Source organism: Podarcis erhardii (assembly GCF_964252035.2).
Source record: "Podarcis erhardii genome assembly, chromosome: 5".
Lineage (NCBI taxonomy): Eukaryota > Metazoa > Chordata > Lepidosauria > Squamata > Lacertidae > Podarcis > Podarcis erhardii.
Genome location: NC_138509.1, coordinates 73,057,241 through 73,072,278, shown reverse-complemented (window position 1 = coordinate 73,072,278; position 15,038 = coordinate 73,057,241). Strand labels below are relative to the sequence as shown.

The 15,038-nt window shown below is 40.4% G+C and overlaps 1 protein-coding gene across 1 annotated transcript in view; it reads left to right on the top strand.

Annotated features, from left to right (window-relative positions):
• Positions 1–15,038, top strand: part of DNER (delta/notch like EGF repeat containing) — a 109,092-nt gene that overhangs the window by 78,908 nt on the left and 15,146 nt on the right. The window contains exon 8 of the mRNA XM_081861545.1: positions 10,771–10,995. Coding sequence (XP_081717671.1) covers positions 10,771–10,995 — 225 coding nt within the window. The remainder of the gene's footprint in view (positions 1–10,770; positions 10,996–15,038) is intronic.

The following is a 15,038-nucleotide window of genomic DNA, read 5'->3' as shown; positions in this document are numbered from 1 at the left end:
TGCAGTGTGCTACAGAAATAAATAAATGCAGAAGACTCATGAAGCATATGTGTCCTGGGATCAAGAAATAGCCAAGTTAATAGGACCCTGACTAAAACTACAGCCAGCTGCTACACACCATTAGTAGTATCTCCAGACAACACAGATCTTCACTGACATGGTGTGCTATTTTGCCCTGCCTGGTTGGTGAGATGTGCATGCACACGCTTGCACTGGATACATGGACAGCCTACGGTCTCTGTGTTGAGTAGTGTGGGATTGCTGCCATGAAGTGAGTAACCTCATGGTTCATAGATGGCGGTGGGGTTGCTACATATGTGGGTTCGTCTATCAGTGTTGCTGTATTGGCTTCTGTTTCTATACAACGATTGTGGAGTTGACTGTGCCATTACAAGTGCAGGGGATTGTGATGTAAGCTTTGTCAATGTTAGCCTTTATGTAGCAGCTGTCTAGCAAAGCAGGGCCCTAGGATCACCCAGCAGATTTCATCTTCCTAAATTCATGCCAGAGATGTGTCAAATGGGAACATTGTGTGATGGCAGGAAGCATAATTTTTTTGTAGCTTGTTTCTGCCTGGAAATGCCTATTGTGTAAGTTGATTTGCTCTCAGCTTTTATGGAAGCTTTCAATAATAAAGCCTTCGCATTAGTCATCGGTGCTAAAATGTTGATTCAGAATTTCACCCAAGGCTAAAGACATTGCTGTTTCCAGTCTGTTCCTTTTATCAAAGCACAGCATTATTTCTTGTATACCTGGGCTGTATTGTGGATCAAGACTTCTTTTCTCTTTTTATACCATATCCTGGCCTAACAATTAAAGTGTTCTTTAATAGCTTAACACTGGACTCTTATCTCTCGTTGGAGTAAAATGGGTGACCCACTTAATAGCTAGGCAGAGACCTATAAACTGATACAAGGTCAGCAGTTTATATCTGGCATTTTGAATTATTTTTGTGCCTCCTCTGCTTCCCCCAGTGAGTATATAAATAGTAACAGCACTTGGTGAGACAATCGGATATTGGCACTTAGCCAAACCTGAATTGGCTTCCTAAAGCTATTCGCTCCAAATTTATTTTAACAAAATATATGCTTGTGTTATTACAAAAGAAAATTGGATATACAATTTTTGACCTCACTCAAGGTGGGCTGTGTTCCCCACCCCCTCCAGTTCTACTCAAGGAATTAACTAATACGAGCATCCCTTCTTGACTTATTGTGGCTTTTTTTATAGACCATGTCATCCAGATCCCACTTAGCTCTGGGGCTTGGTAATGCTGAGAGGGCAGCTGGTGAACAGCACAGCGCTTGCAGGTCAGCAAAACCACTGACAAAAGAATTTCAGATGGTTCTAGCACCTTGGCTCAAACCATTTCCCTTGTTGTTTGAATGACTGTGAGCGAAAAGATACCTAGCTGCACAGAGCAAATCAAAGTTTAAGTTTCTTGGTGGAAACCCTCTATTAGCACAAGCAAGGTTGTATCTTCACCTCATTATTCAGGTAGTGTAGGATCTCAGGAGATCATTAATATCAAACTTCAGTCAAGCATCACTGTATCACATTACTACTGACTTTGAGAAACCTGAGATCTTAGGTACTTCTTTCTGTAAGTCAAGATGACCCTCTCTTGTTAAGCAATATTTTTGCAGTCACCTTTTGAGGACCTCCCCACTCTTTTCTAAGCTTTTAACACTAAAACCTATAGTTGTCTTAGAATACCAGAGTTCCGTAGAATTTCTTTTCCTTTCCTGAATTCATTCTTGCCTTCCATAGGGCCTCCTTCTCTACAAGCTTCGCTGACATCCTGTTTCCCCTCCCTTTGTCTCTCCTCCTCTTCCTGTGAGCACTCTGTTGTCTTAACTAAATTATTACCCATGCCCAAAGATTAAGACCTTCTGGGAGATGATCTATAACGAAATGAAAAAGGTATTTAAATATATCTTCCAGAAGAAACCAGAGGCCTTTCTCTTGGGCATTGTCGGCCAATTGGTGCGAAAGGAGGATAGAACTTTTTTTATGTACGATACAACAGCAGCAAGAATACTCATCGCAAAGTATTGGAAGACACAAGATCTACCCACCCGGGAAGAATGGCAGATGAAGGTGATGGAGTACATGGAACTGGCTGAGATGACTGGCAGAATCCGGGACCAAGGAGAAGAGTCGGTGGAAGAAGATTGGAAAAAATTCAAAGTTTATCTTCAGAAATATTGCAAAATTAAGGATTGCTAGAAAGATGTTGGAAAAAGAAAATTATGTGGTTTTAGTAGAAATGACATAAAGGATTAAGTAAAAATGAGTTGGTGAAAGAGAGAATGTAAAATTATGGTATATTAAGACAAATTATTAAGATAAAAACAAGGTTGGAAGGATTTGCTGAAATAATAATTTGAAGTAGAATACAAAAATGGGAGGTGTGAGGAGGTCAAGGAAATAAGTAAAGGAAAGAAAGCTATGTAAAGGTTTGATTTGTTCTTTTTTAATTGATTGTATTTTTTCTGTCTTGTTTATTTTTCTTTTTTTCTCTTTTTTCTTTTTGTAACCTTTAAAATTTGAATAAATATTATTTAAAAAATAAATAAATTATTACCCATGCTGTATTGAGGCCGGTGGTTTTTAACTTGACCTGGAGTGAGCAGTGAGGTGGCCAAGTTTGCTGACGATGCCAGATTATTTAGGGTTACACAGATAAGAAAATGGCTTCTACAGTTATGTTCTGCTTGCGGGCTTTCCACAGGCATTTGGCTAGCCGAACCCAAACCAAGACTGTATTCCAGGGTTGCAGTGGGAAACAATTCCCCCCAGATCGGAAGCAGATAATGTGCTTTCCAGAAGCTGCTGGACTACAACTCCCATCATCCCTGACCAACGCCTTAGTAGCTGGGGCCGATGAGAGTTTTGAATACAGCAACACCTGGAGAACACCGGTTGTTCATGTTCCTGATGTGTTCATTCCTTTTACATGGATCTGCAGACATGTTTAAAGACATGCTTCCAAGCAAACATTGTAACAGCTGCCAGTCATTATTGATTTGCAACAAAATTTTCTTGCAGAGGTCTGGGACAGAGCATTTTTGGTGTTATGGCAGTTACCTGTACAATAGAATGGTGCCACAGGTCTCCTGTTAGCTGCTCTAAATATGTTGTCTAATTGATCTTATACTGCAAAATAGTCTAAGCATAGTGGTCTAGTGCTGATAACTGCTAGAAGATAATAATTTGGCAAAGAAAACAATGCATTCAATCGTTCACACTGGGGGGGAAAATCCCATCAATTTAGTTTATCCCCTTTTCACCTCTCGTGAGAATTAGCTTTCTCTTGCATGCCATCACCCACTCCATTGCCTTTATTTTGAGGCTTGGGGTGGGAAGTGAGATTAAAATACAGACACATTGCATTTGTCTGAGAGATAGCAGCTTGGAAAAGCAGGTGTGTTAAGTTGCACATATGGCTATTTTTAGACTGCCCTGAAATTTTCAGGGAAAAGGAGCCCTTCTCTGGGGAAAATCTTGCTTTCCTTCATTGTGCTTGATTGTAGCTACACGCTGAGAAGAGATTGTGCACTCTGAAATGCTAATTTTTGGCTCCCTGGGAAAACATAGACCATGGGCTAGATTACACTAAAAAACCCTGGAGTTTGGGAGAAGCAATGTACAGTAACTATAAAATAAAATGAAGCAATGGTGGAAATACATAACTTTGGGAGAAAGGGAAAAAGAGGAAGGAGGTGCTGTGAGTTTGACTGTCAGGTTACTGTGACTTGATTCCTATAAATGAGTCTCTTACTATAATTTGCATGATCGGCAGTTGAGGACTTGACAAAATAAGATTAGTGGTGCTCAGTTACTGCTGGGCAATTTGTTTGCAGATGTGGGGTCTGGGACATGTGTTTGACAGGGAATTAATGATGAACAACCAGGCTGCTGCTGCTGCTGCTGCTGCTGCTGCTGCTGCTGCTGCTTCTTCTTCTTCTTCTTCTTCTTCTTCTTCTTCTTCTTCTTCTTCTTCTTCTTCTTCTCTTCCTCCTCCTCCTCCTCCTCCGCTTCTTCTTCTTCTTTGGATTTAGTTAGGAGGAGGGAAGTAGAGAGATGTGGAAGTATAGCTGCAGTTAGGTAGAACTGGATGTATAGCTTTCTCGGAACCTGATACAAGATAAGTGGATTTGCTTCCAACTGAAGGCACCTCCTGATTCCACCACCCCTACTGTAGCCCAGCCACGGCCTTCCAATGTCTTAAAAAAAAATAGTGGCTAAGGGAGCCATTATAGGATGTAGGGAGACTTGTCTGTTTCCCCCACCATCCTTTAATTCAAATTCTGGTTCTCAGTATCTCATCTAAAATAAACCAGAGCTGCCCCCCCCCCCCTTGCTTGGGGAAGTGCAGCACGTAATAGAAGCATGAAATATGTGGTGAGAACAGATGATAAAGGGAGCTAATAAAGAAGTTTTAGTGCATGACCCATTTGCATCATAAAGATCAGATCTGTGGGCAAGGTGCCAAACTCTTGAGCTGCAGGAAATGAGGAAGGCAAGATTCTTAAGCAATTAATGTAGAGAAGGCATTGGAGAGCATTGGAGAATGATAAAAAAGAATTGGTAAAGATAAGTTTCAGATTTAGCAACTCATGCTTAAATACTTCTGTAATTCCTGTTGAGCATCGTGTTTCAGTTTTATAATATATTAAGGAGACTAGCTGCATTCATTTCACTTTGAATTTCACTTCTAATTTCTGCTGTTCCATATTTGACCTCCAAGCCGAGCAAGGCTTAGATTTGAATGTGAACTTCATTTTTTAAAATAGTTTTCCACCTGCCATGTTTGATTAGCTAAAATCTCAGGTTAATGACAGAAACCCTTATGAAAGTGGTTGAGATGATTTATGGGCAAATTAATAGTGCTCTCTCTTTCAGAATGCTAGAATGCAGGAACCTCCTGAGTGGATTCCATTGGTTTTGAGCCTTTACAAAGTGGGATTCCCTCTGTTTATGATCAGTTATCTTCAAGGTTATTCTATATCTCTGTGTGCTTGAAATAATGTCTACTTTGTTGCTGCAGCATTTACTACAGCCCTTTAATTTTAGATTACCGTTTGTTATGTGGTCGCCACTTGAATGGCTTTAAAAGATTATTATTATTATTTTATAGCATAAGATTTATCTCAGGCTTCATTGTAACAAAACCTTTTAAAAATAATAACTAATTTAGACAAGCTCATGGAGAAAAAGGCTATAAGTGATAACTAGCCATGATGGATTAAGATCCATGGTTTTCCATCTTCAATATGAGCTGCCTTCTCAGGTTGACGAACATGGCTTGATTTAAACTGTAGGCACATATGGGCAGCTCTGAAGTGTCAGTTGCACACAGACCATGGAATGTTACTAAAGAAAAAGCAACCAGTTCAACAATGGGCACAGTACTCAAGAAGGCCAGCAGTGCCAGATTTAGAGATTTAGGGTGGTGCAGGCAGTTCCTCTGCAGAGGACGTCAAAACAAGGGAGTGCAAAATCATCATCATCTGTATTTATATGAGTAGCTGCTGAGAAGACCCATAAAAAAGCAACTGGACCAAAAAGAGTTATTGTGAAAATAAGAAGTAATTGGTGGGGCACCAAATTTTGTCCTCACTCTGGGTGCCGTATTACCAAAGTCGGTCCCTGAGCCTAGAGCGAATCAGGATTTAGATTCAGACAAGCAAACTTTCTTAATGTTTTGAGTTTTGCATTCACTATGGGAATCAGGTGAAATTATTTCCATAAAGTCTTTCATGCTATAGTTTGGGCTAGTTACAAGAGCTTGCAAAAATATGATCCAGTGAATATTATCTCTGGAGTCCATATATTAGAAATTGGTCAGAAAAAGACTAGTTCTGTTTGATTGCCAGTCCTCTGTGATTCAGAAATAAAAATTCAACACCATGTTGGGTAAAGCCTTCCACCAGTATGCATCCAGTGTCTTCTCACTGCTTAAAGGGAACAGGCAGCTTGCTCATAGCTCAGCAAATTGTCAGTCTACCCCTGCAGCCATCAGCCATTAATATCCCCCTTCTAACTCAGTTATCCATCTGTTCCTAATGTACTGCAGGCATAACCTGCTGCATACCAGAATTAGAAAATGCAACATTCTTATAAGCTCCCTGAAACAACTTGTGAATATACAGTATTTGCAGAACACATTTGTATTAGCTAATAATTTACTACTGTTGAAACTCCTCTGTTGTTGTTGATTTAATCATTATTATTCATTTATATTCTGTCTTGTAATTGATTGGTTTGGGGCCCATGGAACCCGGATTCAAATTCCTGCTTTACCATGAGGTTCACTGCATTAAATAGGATAACCCCATGAAGGAAGAGTGGCATGCAAATGTAATTTTTTAAAAAAGATAAAATATCGGCTTCATCTGGGGTGTATAAGTCTATTCTTTGTTGCTGAAACACATTGTCTAAATTGGCCTCCGTTTTTCCTTTTAGACCCGGCTCTTGCAAATTTTTGTTACGGTTTTGATTACTTCTTTCCTGTAATGTGAATTTTGTGTTTCCATTTGACTTTTGTAAAATAAAAACAAAAACCATTTGTCTTGTTTGCTTGCTTGATGTACTCAACTGTGTGTTTCATATCTGAATATTTTATAATCACTAATCCTAGATACTAGCTTCATTTATCATGTGTGGCTATATGTTTCTAGGATTAAATATCCAGTGTGATCACCAGACACTTAACAAAGCAATGCTGACCCTCTCTAAAAATGCAGTACGGTGAATGATTCCCTCCCAAGGCTATTAACTGCTATTGACCATTACCAAGCCAAATAATTAAGCCCCTTCTTGATAATGAATCTGTACTCATTATGGTGCTCTCTAATCTGTAAAACATTTCCTGGATTCACTTTAGTAACAGTCTCCTGCTGCACTGCAGCTGAATTAGGGTATCATCTTATTCAGTTATTTTACTGATTTCTCCACATATTGCAACTTTAATTCAAATGTCATGTCAGCAAAAAAAATAAATAAAAAAATTCTTCATATTTCTTGAACAATGATATTTATATTTGTTGTTATTTTGCCATTTCCTGTTTGTTCCTTGCCAGTGGTAGATTTGCAGTCTCATTAAACCTTAGTGAGCTTCAAGCTTTCATCACACTTCTTATTACCAATAATATTCTTATCCTGAAGGCTTCCTCTCTCCCTCCTTCAATTTTGTTTGTGAAGGAACTGTAAATATCAAAAACTGCTAATAAATGCAGTGCTTAAATGTGTTTTTTCCTGAAGTTGTTCATGTTTATACTGTGAGGTTCTTCCACCCGAGCATTTATTTTTCCATTGGCTTGACTTGTCTGGAAATCTACTGTTAATTAAGTAATGGTTCACTTTCCACCAAACGTTAACAATAAAAGCATATAAGTTTCTAATCCAATACAGATACAGGCTGGTTTTTAATACTGGTTTTAAATCCACCTGTGGGAACTTTTTGTGGCAACATTGCCAACAAATAGGTATTTCTGTAAATACCGAATCAGTGCATTTATTTATAGTTCAATAGGGCTTAGAATGAACATCGGTGGCAAAGATGGCGGCCAGCGTCAAACAGCATAAGAAAATAATACAGGTCCTATTACAGTATTGCATCATATTCTCCACTATTAATATTGTTCCTAGTTCAAATCATAGCACAAGAAACACATTTTTTTTTCTGATGTTCCACAGCGAACTGAAAGCATATGGGAATCACTGTGTTAATACATCAGAGGGAAGAGTGAATGGATAATTCGAGAAAGAATAGCTGAATTCTACCATGAAGTTCAGGAGCACTTAGGGGAAGAGGCCAAATTTAGTAGCAGATACATCATTTTGGGGAGAATAAAGAAACTTATCTGAAACAAAGATCAGTGGTAGAATAGCTTGAGGGTTTTATCATGGGCGTAATATAAGCATATTACACTTAGAGTTAGAATCATGGGCATAATGTAAGCATATTTTAATAAATATTTCAGATGAAGGGTATACTGTGGGAAATTCCATGAACACGCATCCCTATGAAGCTATTTTTTTTTTTATAAAATTTTTATTGGGTTTTTACATTTTATAAAGACACACACACACAAAAAGACAAAGACAACACATATACAATTTCATACCCTTACTTTCTTTACCCTCTTTCCCTGACTTCCCCCCACCCCCTCTTCATACATCCCAATTCCGATAATTAGTTCAGCAAGTTCTTATCTATAATCTTAAACATATTATTATTATTTTTAAAACTTAGCTCTTTTTACTTGTCCACATTTAATTTATCCAATTCTCTTATAAACATTAAATCCTTTTTTTAAGGTCGACCTAACTTCCCTTCCACGAATTTCTCCCTTTATTATATTAATTATAGGTCACAATGGCCAAATACAAAAATCATAAAATTTTGAAATTCTATTCTCCCCTCCCTCCCTATCCCGGTTTCCATCGCTTCCCAAGCAAATGTCCACAAAAACAGTTCCTAGCCCGGATTCCTCACATCCGAGGCCTTCAATTCTCTTTCAGTCTCTCTCTGCCGATTTTGTTGGTAATCCTTTTTGTTGGTCCTCAGGTCTCGAAGGAGTTCTGTCACAGTCACATCAAATTTTCTTCCATCCAAAATGTTTAAAAGCAATTGCTGCAAAAGGTCAGGTGCTCTCCCATACTCAAAGAGGAAGTCCCGATCATGTTTCTTTATTCTTTTAAATTCCAGTATTCCAAGTACTCCAGGGACTTCCTTCCTCATCTTTCTCATCTTTCGCAGATTTGTAATCCAAAGATCTTCTTCTTTATTTTCTGACAATATAGGCTTCTGGTTGGTATTTTCCACCTGTACTTTCTCCACTCCTTCTTTCCTCTCCGCCAATTCCAAAGATGTCTCTTCTGGTTCAGCTGCAGATTTTTTATCAGTCGAATCCTTTATGCATTCAGCAGAGTTGTTTGTTTTAGAATTCAAGGTCATAAGTTCTTTGTTCATAGCCGTACTCTGCTCTTGCAAGATTCCCACGAGAAAAAACATTTTTTCTATCTCTGCCAGTAATTTTCCCTCTGCAGCCATTGTAATGTCTCTAGTTCCCCCTAGGGGGATTCCAATTGCTTAATAGTCCTTTTCCAACAATCCGTTACTTTGTTGTTACTACTTTGTTACTACTTTGTTTCCTACTTTGTTACTACTTTGTTTCCAACCACCTCAATTCAAATGTAACACCTTTAGTTCAGAGAGTTATTAAATAGCAAAGTTCTTGACTTTAGCCGCCCGTTTGACAGCTCCTTTGACAGCTGTCAAACTCCTTATTCTTTTTCCTCCGGCACACACACAGGACGCTCCCGGGTTCGGGGGGAGGGGTTACACAAAAACTTCCAAAATTCCTCCCTTTCTCTCCAGCACAAAGACTTCTTCTGTCAAATTCATGGAAATATCTTTTATCTAGCACCAAAAAGACAGTAATCTCTCCACCTTAGTTCTCCGATCCTTGCTTTAGATCGTTTGTAGGTAGGGGGGGTGCGGACTTCCCTTTAGCACATCCCCCGGTCGTGCCGAATTCAAAGGTAAAAATTTTAAAGTCCAAATTCCATTCTACTCACAGGTTGTTTGTTTTCCAGTCCAAATTTTGGGAAAAAAGTCAGCGCTCTCCAGCCATGGCTCGCAGCTTCGCTCCACTGAAGTAGCGGTCTACTCACAGCACCACGCCGCTCTCTGTACCCTCTCCGTAGCCTTTAAAAAGGCTCTTCGTGGGTCGGGGAAGGCGCTTAAAGGTGCCCGCCGAGTCACCAAGTCCGCAGGCTTCCGCGCCTGCGGCTTCTGAGGGTCCCCGCGTCGCCGGCGCGGTAAGACCCGTCTTCAGCAGAGCCGATTCCCTCCGGAGCTCGGAGGGAATCCGCCATTAACCGATCGCGCTAACCCGGAAGTCCCCTATGAAGCTAATAAATGTATTTGGTGTCCTTAGCTGAGAGGAGAGAGTGTTAGCTGTGACCCCCCCTTTACATTTAGGTTGTGTGGATATTACAGTGGTACCTCAGGTTACATATGCTTCAGGTTACATACGCTTCAGGTTACAGACTCCACTAACCCAGAAATAGTGCTTCAGGTTAAGAACTTTGCTTCAGGATAAGAACAGAAATTGTGCTCCGGCTGCGCGGCAGCAGCAGGAGGCCCCATTAGCTAAAATGGTGCTTCAGGTTAAGAACAGTTTCAGGTTAAGAACGGACCTCCAGAACGAATTAAGTACTTAACCCGAGGTACCACTGTATTATTTATTACATTTGTATACCACCCTTTATCTGAAGATCACAGGGTGTAAAAATACAAAACGAGAACACAAAATACAAAATAAAACAAAAACAAACCAATAACTTCCCTTCCACAAACACATTTAAAAAACTATAGAATGTTAATCAGCCCAAGTCATGGTAATAGAGAAACACTTTCGCCTATTCAGTGAAGGCACCAGGCGGGCCTTCCTTTGGGAGAGCATTCCACAAATGGGGAGCCACCACAGAAAAGGCCCGTTCTCATGTTGCTACTCCCTGGACCTCTTGTGGAGGAGGCACATGAAGAAGAACCTCAGATGATGATTTCAGGGTCCAAGTCTGTTTATATGGGGAGAGGCAGTCCTTGTATCTGTATCTAAGCATGTGTTAGGATAACTCTAGCAAAAAAAATAAATAAATCTGTTTTTAAATGGTGTCAAGGTTCCATGCTTTGACAAAGGTTTGGTAAATGAAATGCGTGCATGCAAATAAGTTCCACTTGTTTTGTTTTAGGGTACCTGGGAACATCTTGTGAGGAAAAAGTAGACGCCTGTGCTTCATTTCCTTGCAAGAACAATGGGACCTGTTACACAGACCGGCTTTCCTATTCTTGCAGTTGTAGCCCAGGATTTACAGGACCTACCTGTGCCCAGCTGATCGACTTCTGCGCTCTCAATCCTTGTGCCCATGGCATCTGCCGCAGTGTCGGAACAAGTTACAAATGCCTCTGTATCCCAGGTTTGTATGGCCCTCCTGCATTCCGTCAGATGCTCTTGGCATCGAGAAACATGTAGGTGGAAATTGCTTCCTTTTTTCTCTTTAGTATAAGCATGCCGGCAATATATTAGTTTCAGTGTGCTATAATGATAGGTATTGATGCATCCTATATTTATTTTTTAAAAACCCCACACAGAATGAACATGCAAATTGTTTTCTGTATAGCTTGTCTGGTATCTGATCTGACATTTTAACAATACTGTTCTAGGATACCAATTTTAAAGTGATAACACTAAATTAAGTAGCAATATGATTTGAAAACACACACCAAAACACCTTACTTTTACAGATGCAGGTTTTACTCATCACAGGAGGAAAAATAGCTGGATGAGGTGATTACAGCTGTATGTTATTTGTATTTGCAGAAAATTGAAAAAAACACGCTTTATAATATGACTATTTTGCACAGTACCCATGAAATAGTAGGTTTTACAACCATTTTGACATGAGAGGCCATGCATTGTAAAGAAAATATTGTTGCACACCACCCCGATCTCTGCGTAGTGCGAGATTCCAGACACTTAGCCAGGTTTCTGTTTCCTTGGAATGTGAGACAGCAGAGATGGTGATGCCTTTATGATAGGTGGTTTATTTACACATATTTACAGCCTGAGCCTAATATGGATGGTCTTACAGCATTAACAACCCACCCCCTTCCCCAAAGGCCTTGCTTTTGTCATGGTCACAACCTTTGAATACAGTGGTACCTCAGGTTACATACGCTTCAGGTTACATACGCTTCAGGTTACAGACTCCGCTAACCCAGAAATAGTGCTTCAGGTTAAGAACTTTGCTTCAGGATGAGAACAGAAATCGTGCAGCGGCGGTGCGGCGGCAGCAGGAGGCCCCATTAGCTAAAGTGGTGCTTCAGGTTAAGAACAGTTTCAGGTTAAGAACGGACCTCCGGAACGAATAAAGTACTTAACCCGAGGTACCACTATATAGCAGAAATCAAGCATAATTCTGTCTCTCCGGCTGCTGCCTACTTTTAGCCCTGCTTACACACCACCGTCTTGGCTATTGTCCTTCTAAGTATCAGCCAGGTGAGGAGGGGAAAAGGCCCACCCTTTTGCTCGGAGGACAAAGAGCAGCCTCTTTTGTTATACAGGCAACTCCCTGCGGTGGTTATATTCCAGGGCACCATGCGTTTAAGTCAAATTGTGTGTATTTGAAACACCATTGAAAAAGCCTGCAAAAACCCATTCTGCCACTGCCTTGCCCTCCCCCCCCCTTATGTGTCATTTTCGGGTCACTTCTGGGTTTGGCGCAATGTGTAGTCGCGCACATATCTAACGCACTTAAAATAGTTGCTACTTATACTATGGTATATTCTTTTTTTAGATGGTCCTTAGGACTCTTAACTCCCAAAGAAACTTGCCTGACTAGTGCAACAATGGAACCCTTCATTAGATTTTATCCCTTGCTAGATCCAGGACCCCAGGAATTAGAAGGAACTTATTCATCAATGCAGGCTAACTTCCCGCACTCACAACAATATAGGGTAAAGGTGGTGGAAACATGCTGATTCATTGTCTATATACTATATACGACTTTTTCTGTTCTGTATTCAGCTAAAAAAAGCTACAGTGACAAAATAATAAAGGTTGGAGCTCTCACAGCAGTTCTACATAGAGTAAAGGCCTGTTTTCTAAACCAGCATCCTACTTTCCCCTTTCAGGCTTTAGCAGGGATGGAAGAACTTGATTCTGTGATCTTTGTGGTACTGCTGCCGATCAAATACTTCCCTTGCTCTCTTTCGCCTTTTAGGATCTGTGGTGCTCTTGCTCTCAGGTCACTGAGGACCGTTGGAGTAAAGTGATGAAAAGCAGAACAAATGATGAGTGCATTTGTGTTGGTGCTGATCATAGTGCAGACTTAAGGAACAGAGTTGGAACTGACCAAATTCGGTGTGACTTTTAAACTCAGTATCAAGTCAAGAGTGTAGAGTTTTGAGGGACCACTAGGGGCGCATCAGAAGATGGCTGACAATAACATCTCTCCGACCCACACGAGGTAAATTGGAGGTTGTGATGGGAGTAAATAGCCTCCCTACCCCCCCAGGATTGTGGTGGGGGACTGCCCTTGCCTGCTGTGCCCTATACCACCCCCGAATTTGTGGGGATGGGGGCACTAGGCACAATGCCGTCCTGTGGGATTTCGGCGCTCCTGGACGCCGTCTCTGATCTGCGCCACTAGCTGCAAGAACTTCAAAAGAAACAATTTGGATGAAGCGAATGCACATGTTTCAAGGAAGAAGGGGAAGTAAAGACTGCTAACAGAAGAGATCTCTGATAAAACAAGACGAGTCAGAGGAACAAGTATAAATCATGAGAAGATACGCCAAGACTTGGTATGGCAAAGGGACTGATGGGGGAGGGGAAAAAAAACTTTCCTTTCTTTCCATTATGTGATTAAACAAGAATCCCCCCCCCACAAGTCAGAAATGTCGTTTTAAGGACTTAAGCTGTGGATTTAAGGCTGTGTGGAGATAAACTTTTGAACCAAAGCATGTTTTAAGAAGAGCGTGGAATGTATAAGGGCTTTGGAATGATGCAGTTAAAAATTCCGTCGCCATATTGGGAAGTTCTGTCGGAGGACTTAAGTCTGAGAGGAGAAATAGAGAAATAGAGCTGTTTTTATATTGTGGGTGAAACTCCTCAGTGGGACTTAAGAACGACAGTTCTGTAATTAATGATGGAAAGAGCGCTGTTATCTATGAAGGCGATGATATATGGAAACCATCTCGATTTGAGGATTGGAAGAACGGAAAAATTCACACAGGATTATTATTGGTGTTTATCGGCTTAAGGAGACTATCAGAAGAGATCATAAAGGAAACAGAGAAAATATATGAACAAGATGTGATGTGGAAACAGCAAGATAAGACTGGATAGAATTATGAACTTTGTTTGGATTGATTTGGACATTAACGCAGTGGCAAGAAGATGATCAGAATCCCCCTTCGGATCTTGAAATATGGGTTCCCTCAACAAAATTTAAAATTCGGTTTTGTAATTTGGAATTTATGTGATGTTATTTGATTTGATTTGACTGGTCGGTTAATAAAAATTATATATATATATAAAAAAGAGTGTAGAGTTTTAGTTTAAAAGAGCAGCCAGTTATCAAATTGCGCCTTTAATTTATTTGAAATGCGCGTTGGTGTATAGGTTTTCCAGGGGCATGCATAGTAGCAATTTGAATAATATCTCTTGCAACATATATATTTCCTCCTAGCTGCGGAATATTTCTGAGTTTATATTTGTGCTCCTTTTGCATGTTTCTACTCACTTTGCTTCTTATGCCCATGCTAAGTGTCCCTTCCCCATAAAATAGGTCCAGTGCTAATTATTGGGGGGGGGGAGAGCTTTCTGAGCAGGAATGGTGCAATAATAATAATAATAATAATAATAATAATAATAATAATAATAATAATAATAATAATTTATTTATACCCCACCCATCATAAAATACAATAACCTATTAAACATTAAAAGCTACCCTAAACTGGGCTGCCTTCAGATGTCTTCTAAAAGTCTGTTAGTTGTTTTTCTCTTTGACATCTGGTGGGAGGGCGTTCCACAGGGTGGGGTGCCACTACCGAGAAGACCCTCTGCCTGGTTCCCTGTAACTTGGCTTCTCGCAGTGAGGGAACTGCCAGAAGGCCCTCGGTGCTGGACCTCAGTGTCCGGGTAGAACGATGGGGGTGGAGACACTCCTTCAGATATACTGAACCGAGGCTGTTTAGGGCTTTAAAGGTCAGCAACAACACTTTGAATTGTGCTCAGAAACATGCTGAGAGCCAGTGTAGGTCTTTCAGTGTGACTCTTAATTGTTCTCTCCCCTTCCACACTCTCAACACATCTTTCAGTTTTGCCCTTCTGTGACTTTCATTAAGAGAATATTTGATGGATGGAATAAAGAGTGTCAGGCTCAGTGGCTGCAGGTGCCCCTGGAAAGCAGTGGTTTCACACAAGTCTCAGAAATTCAGGCCACATTGGAGT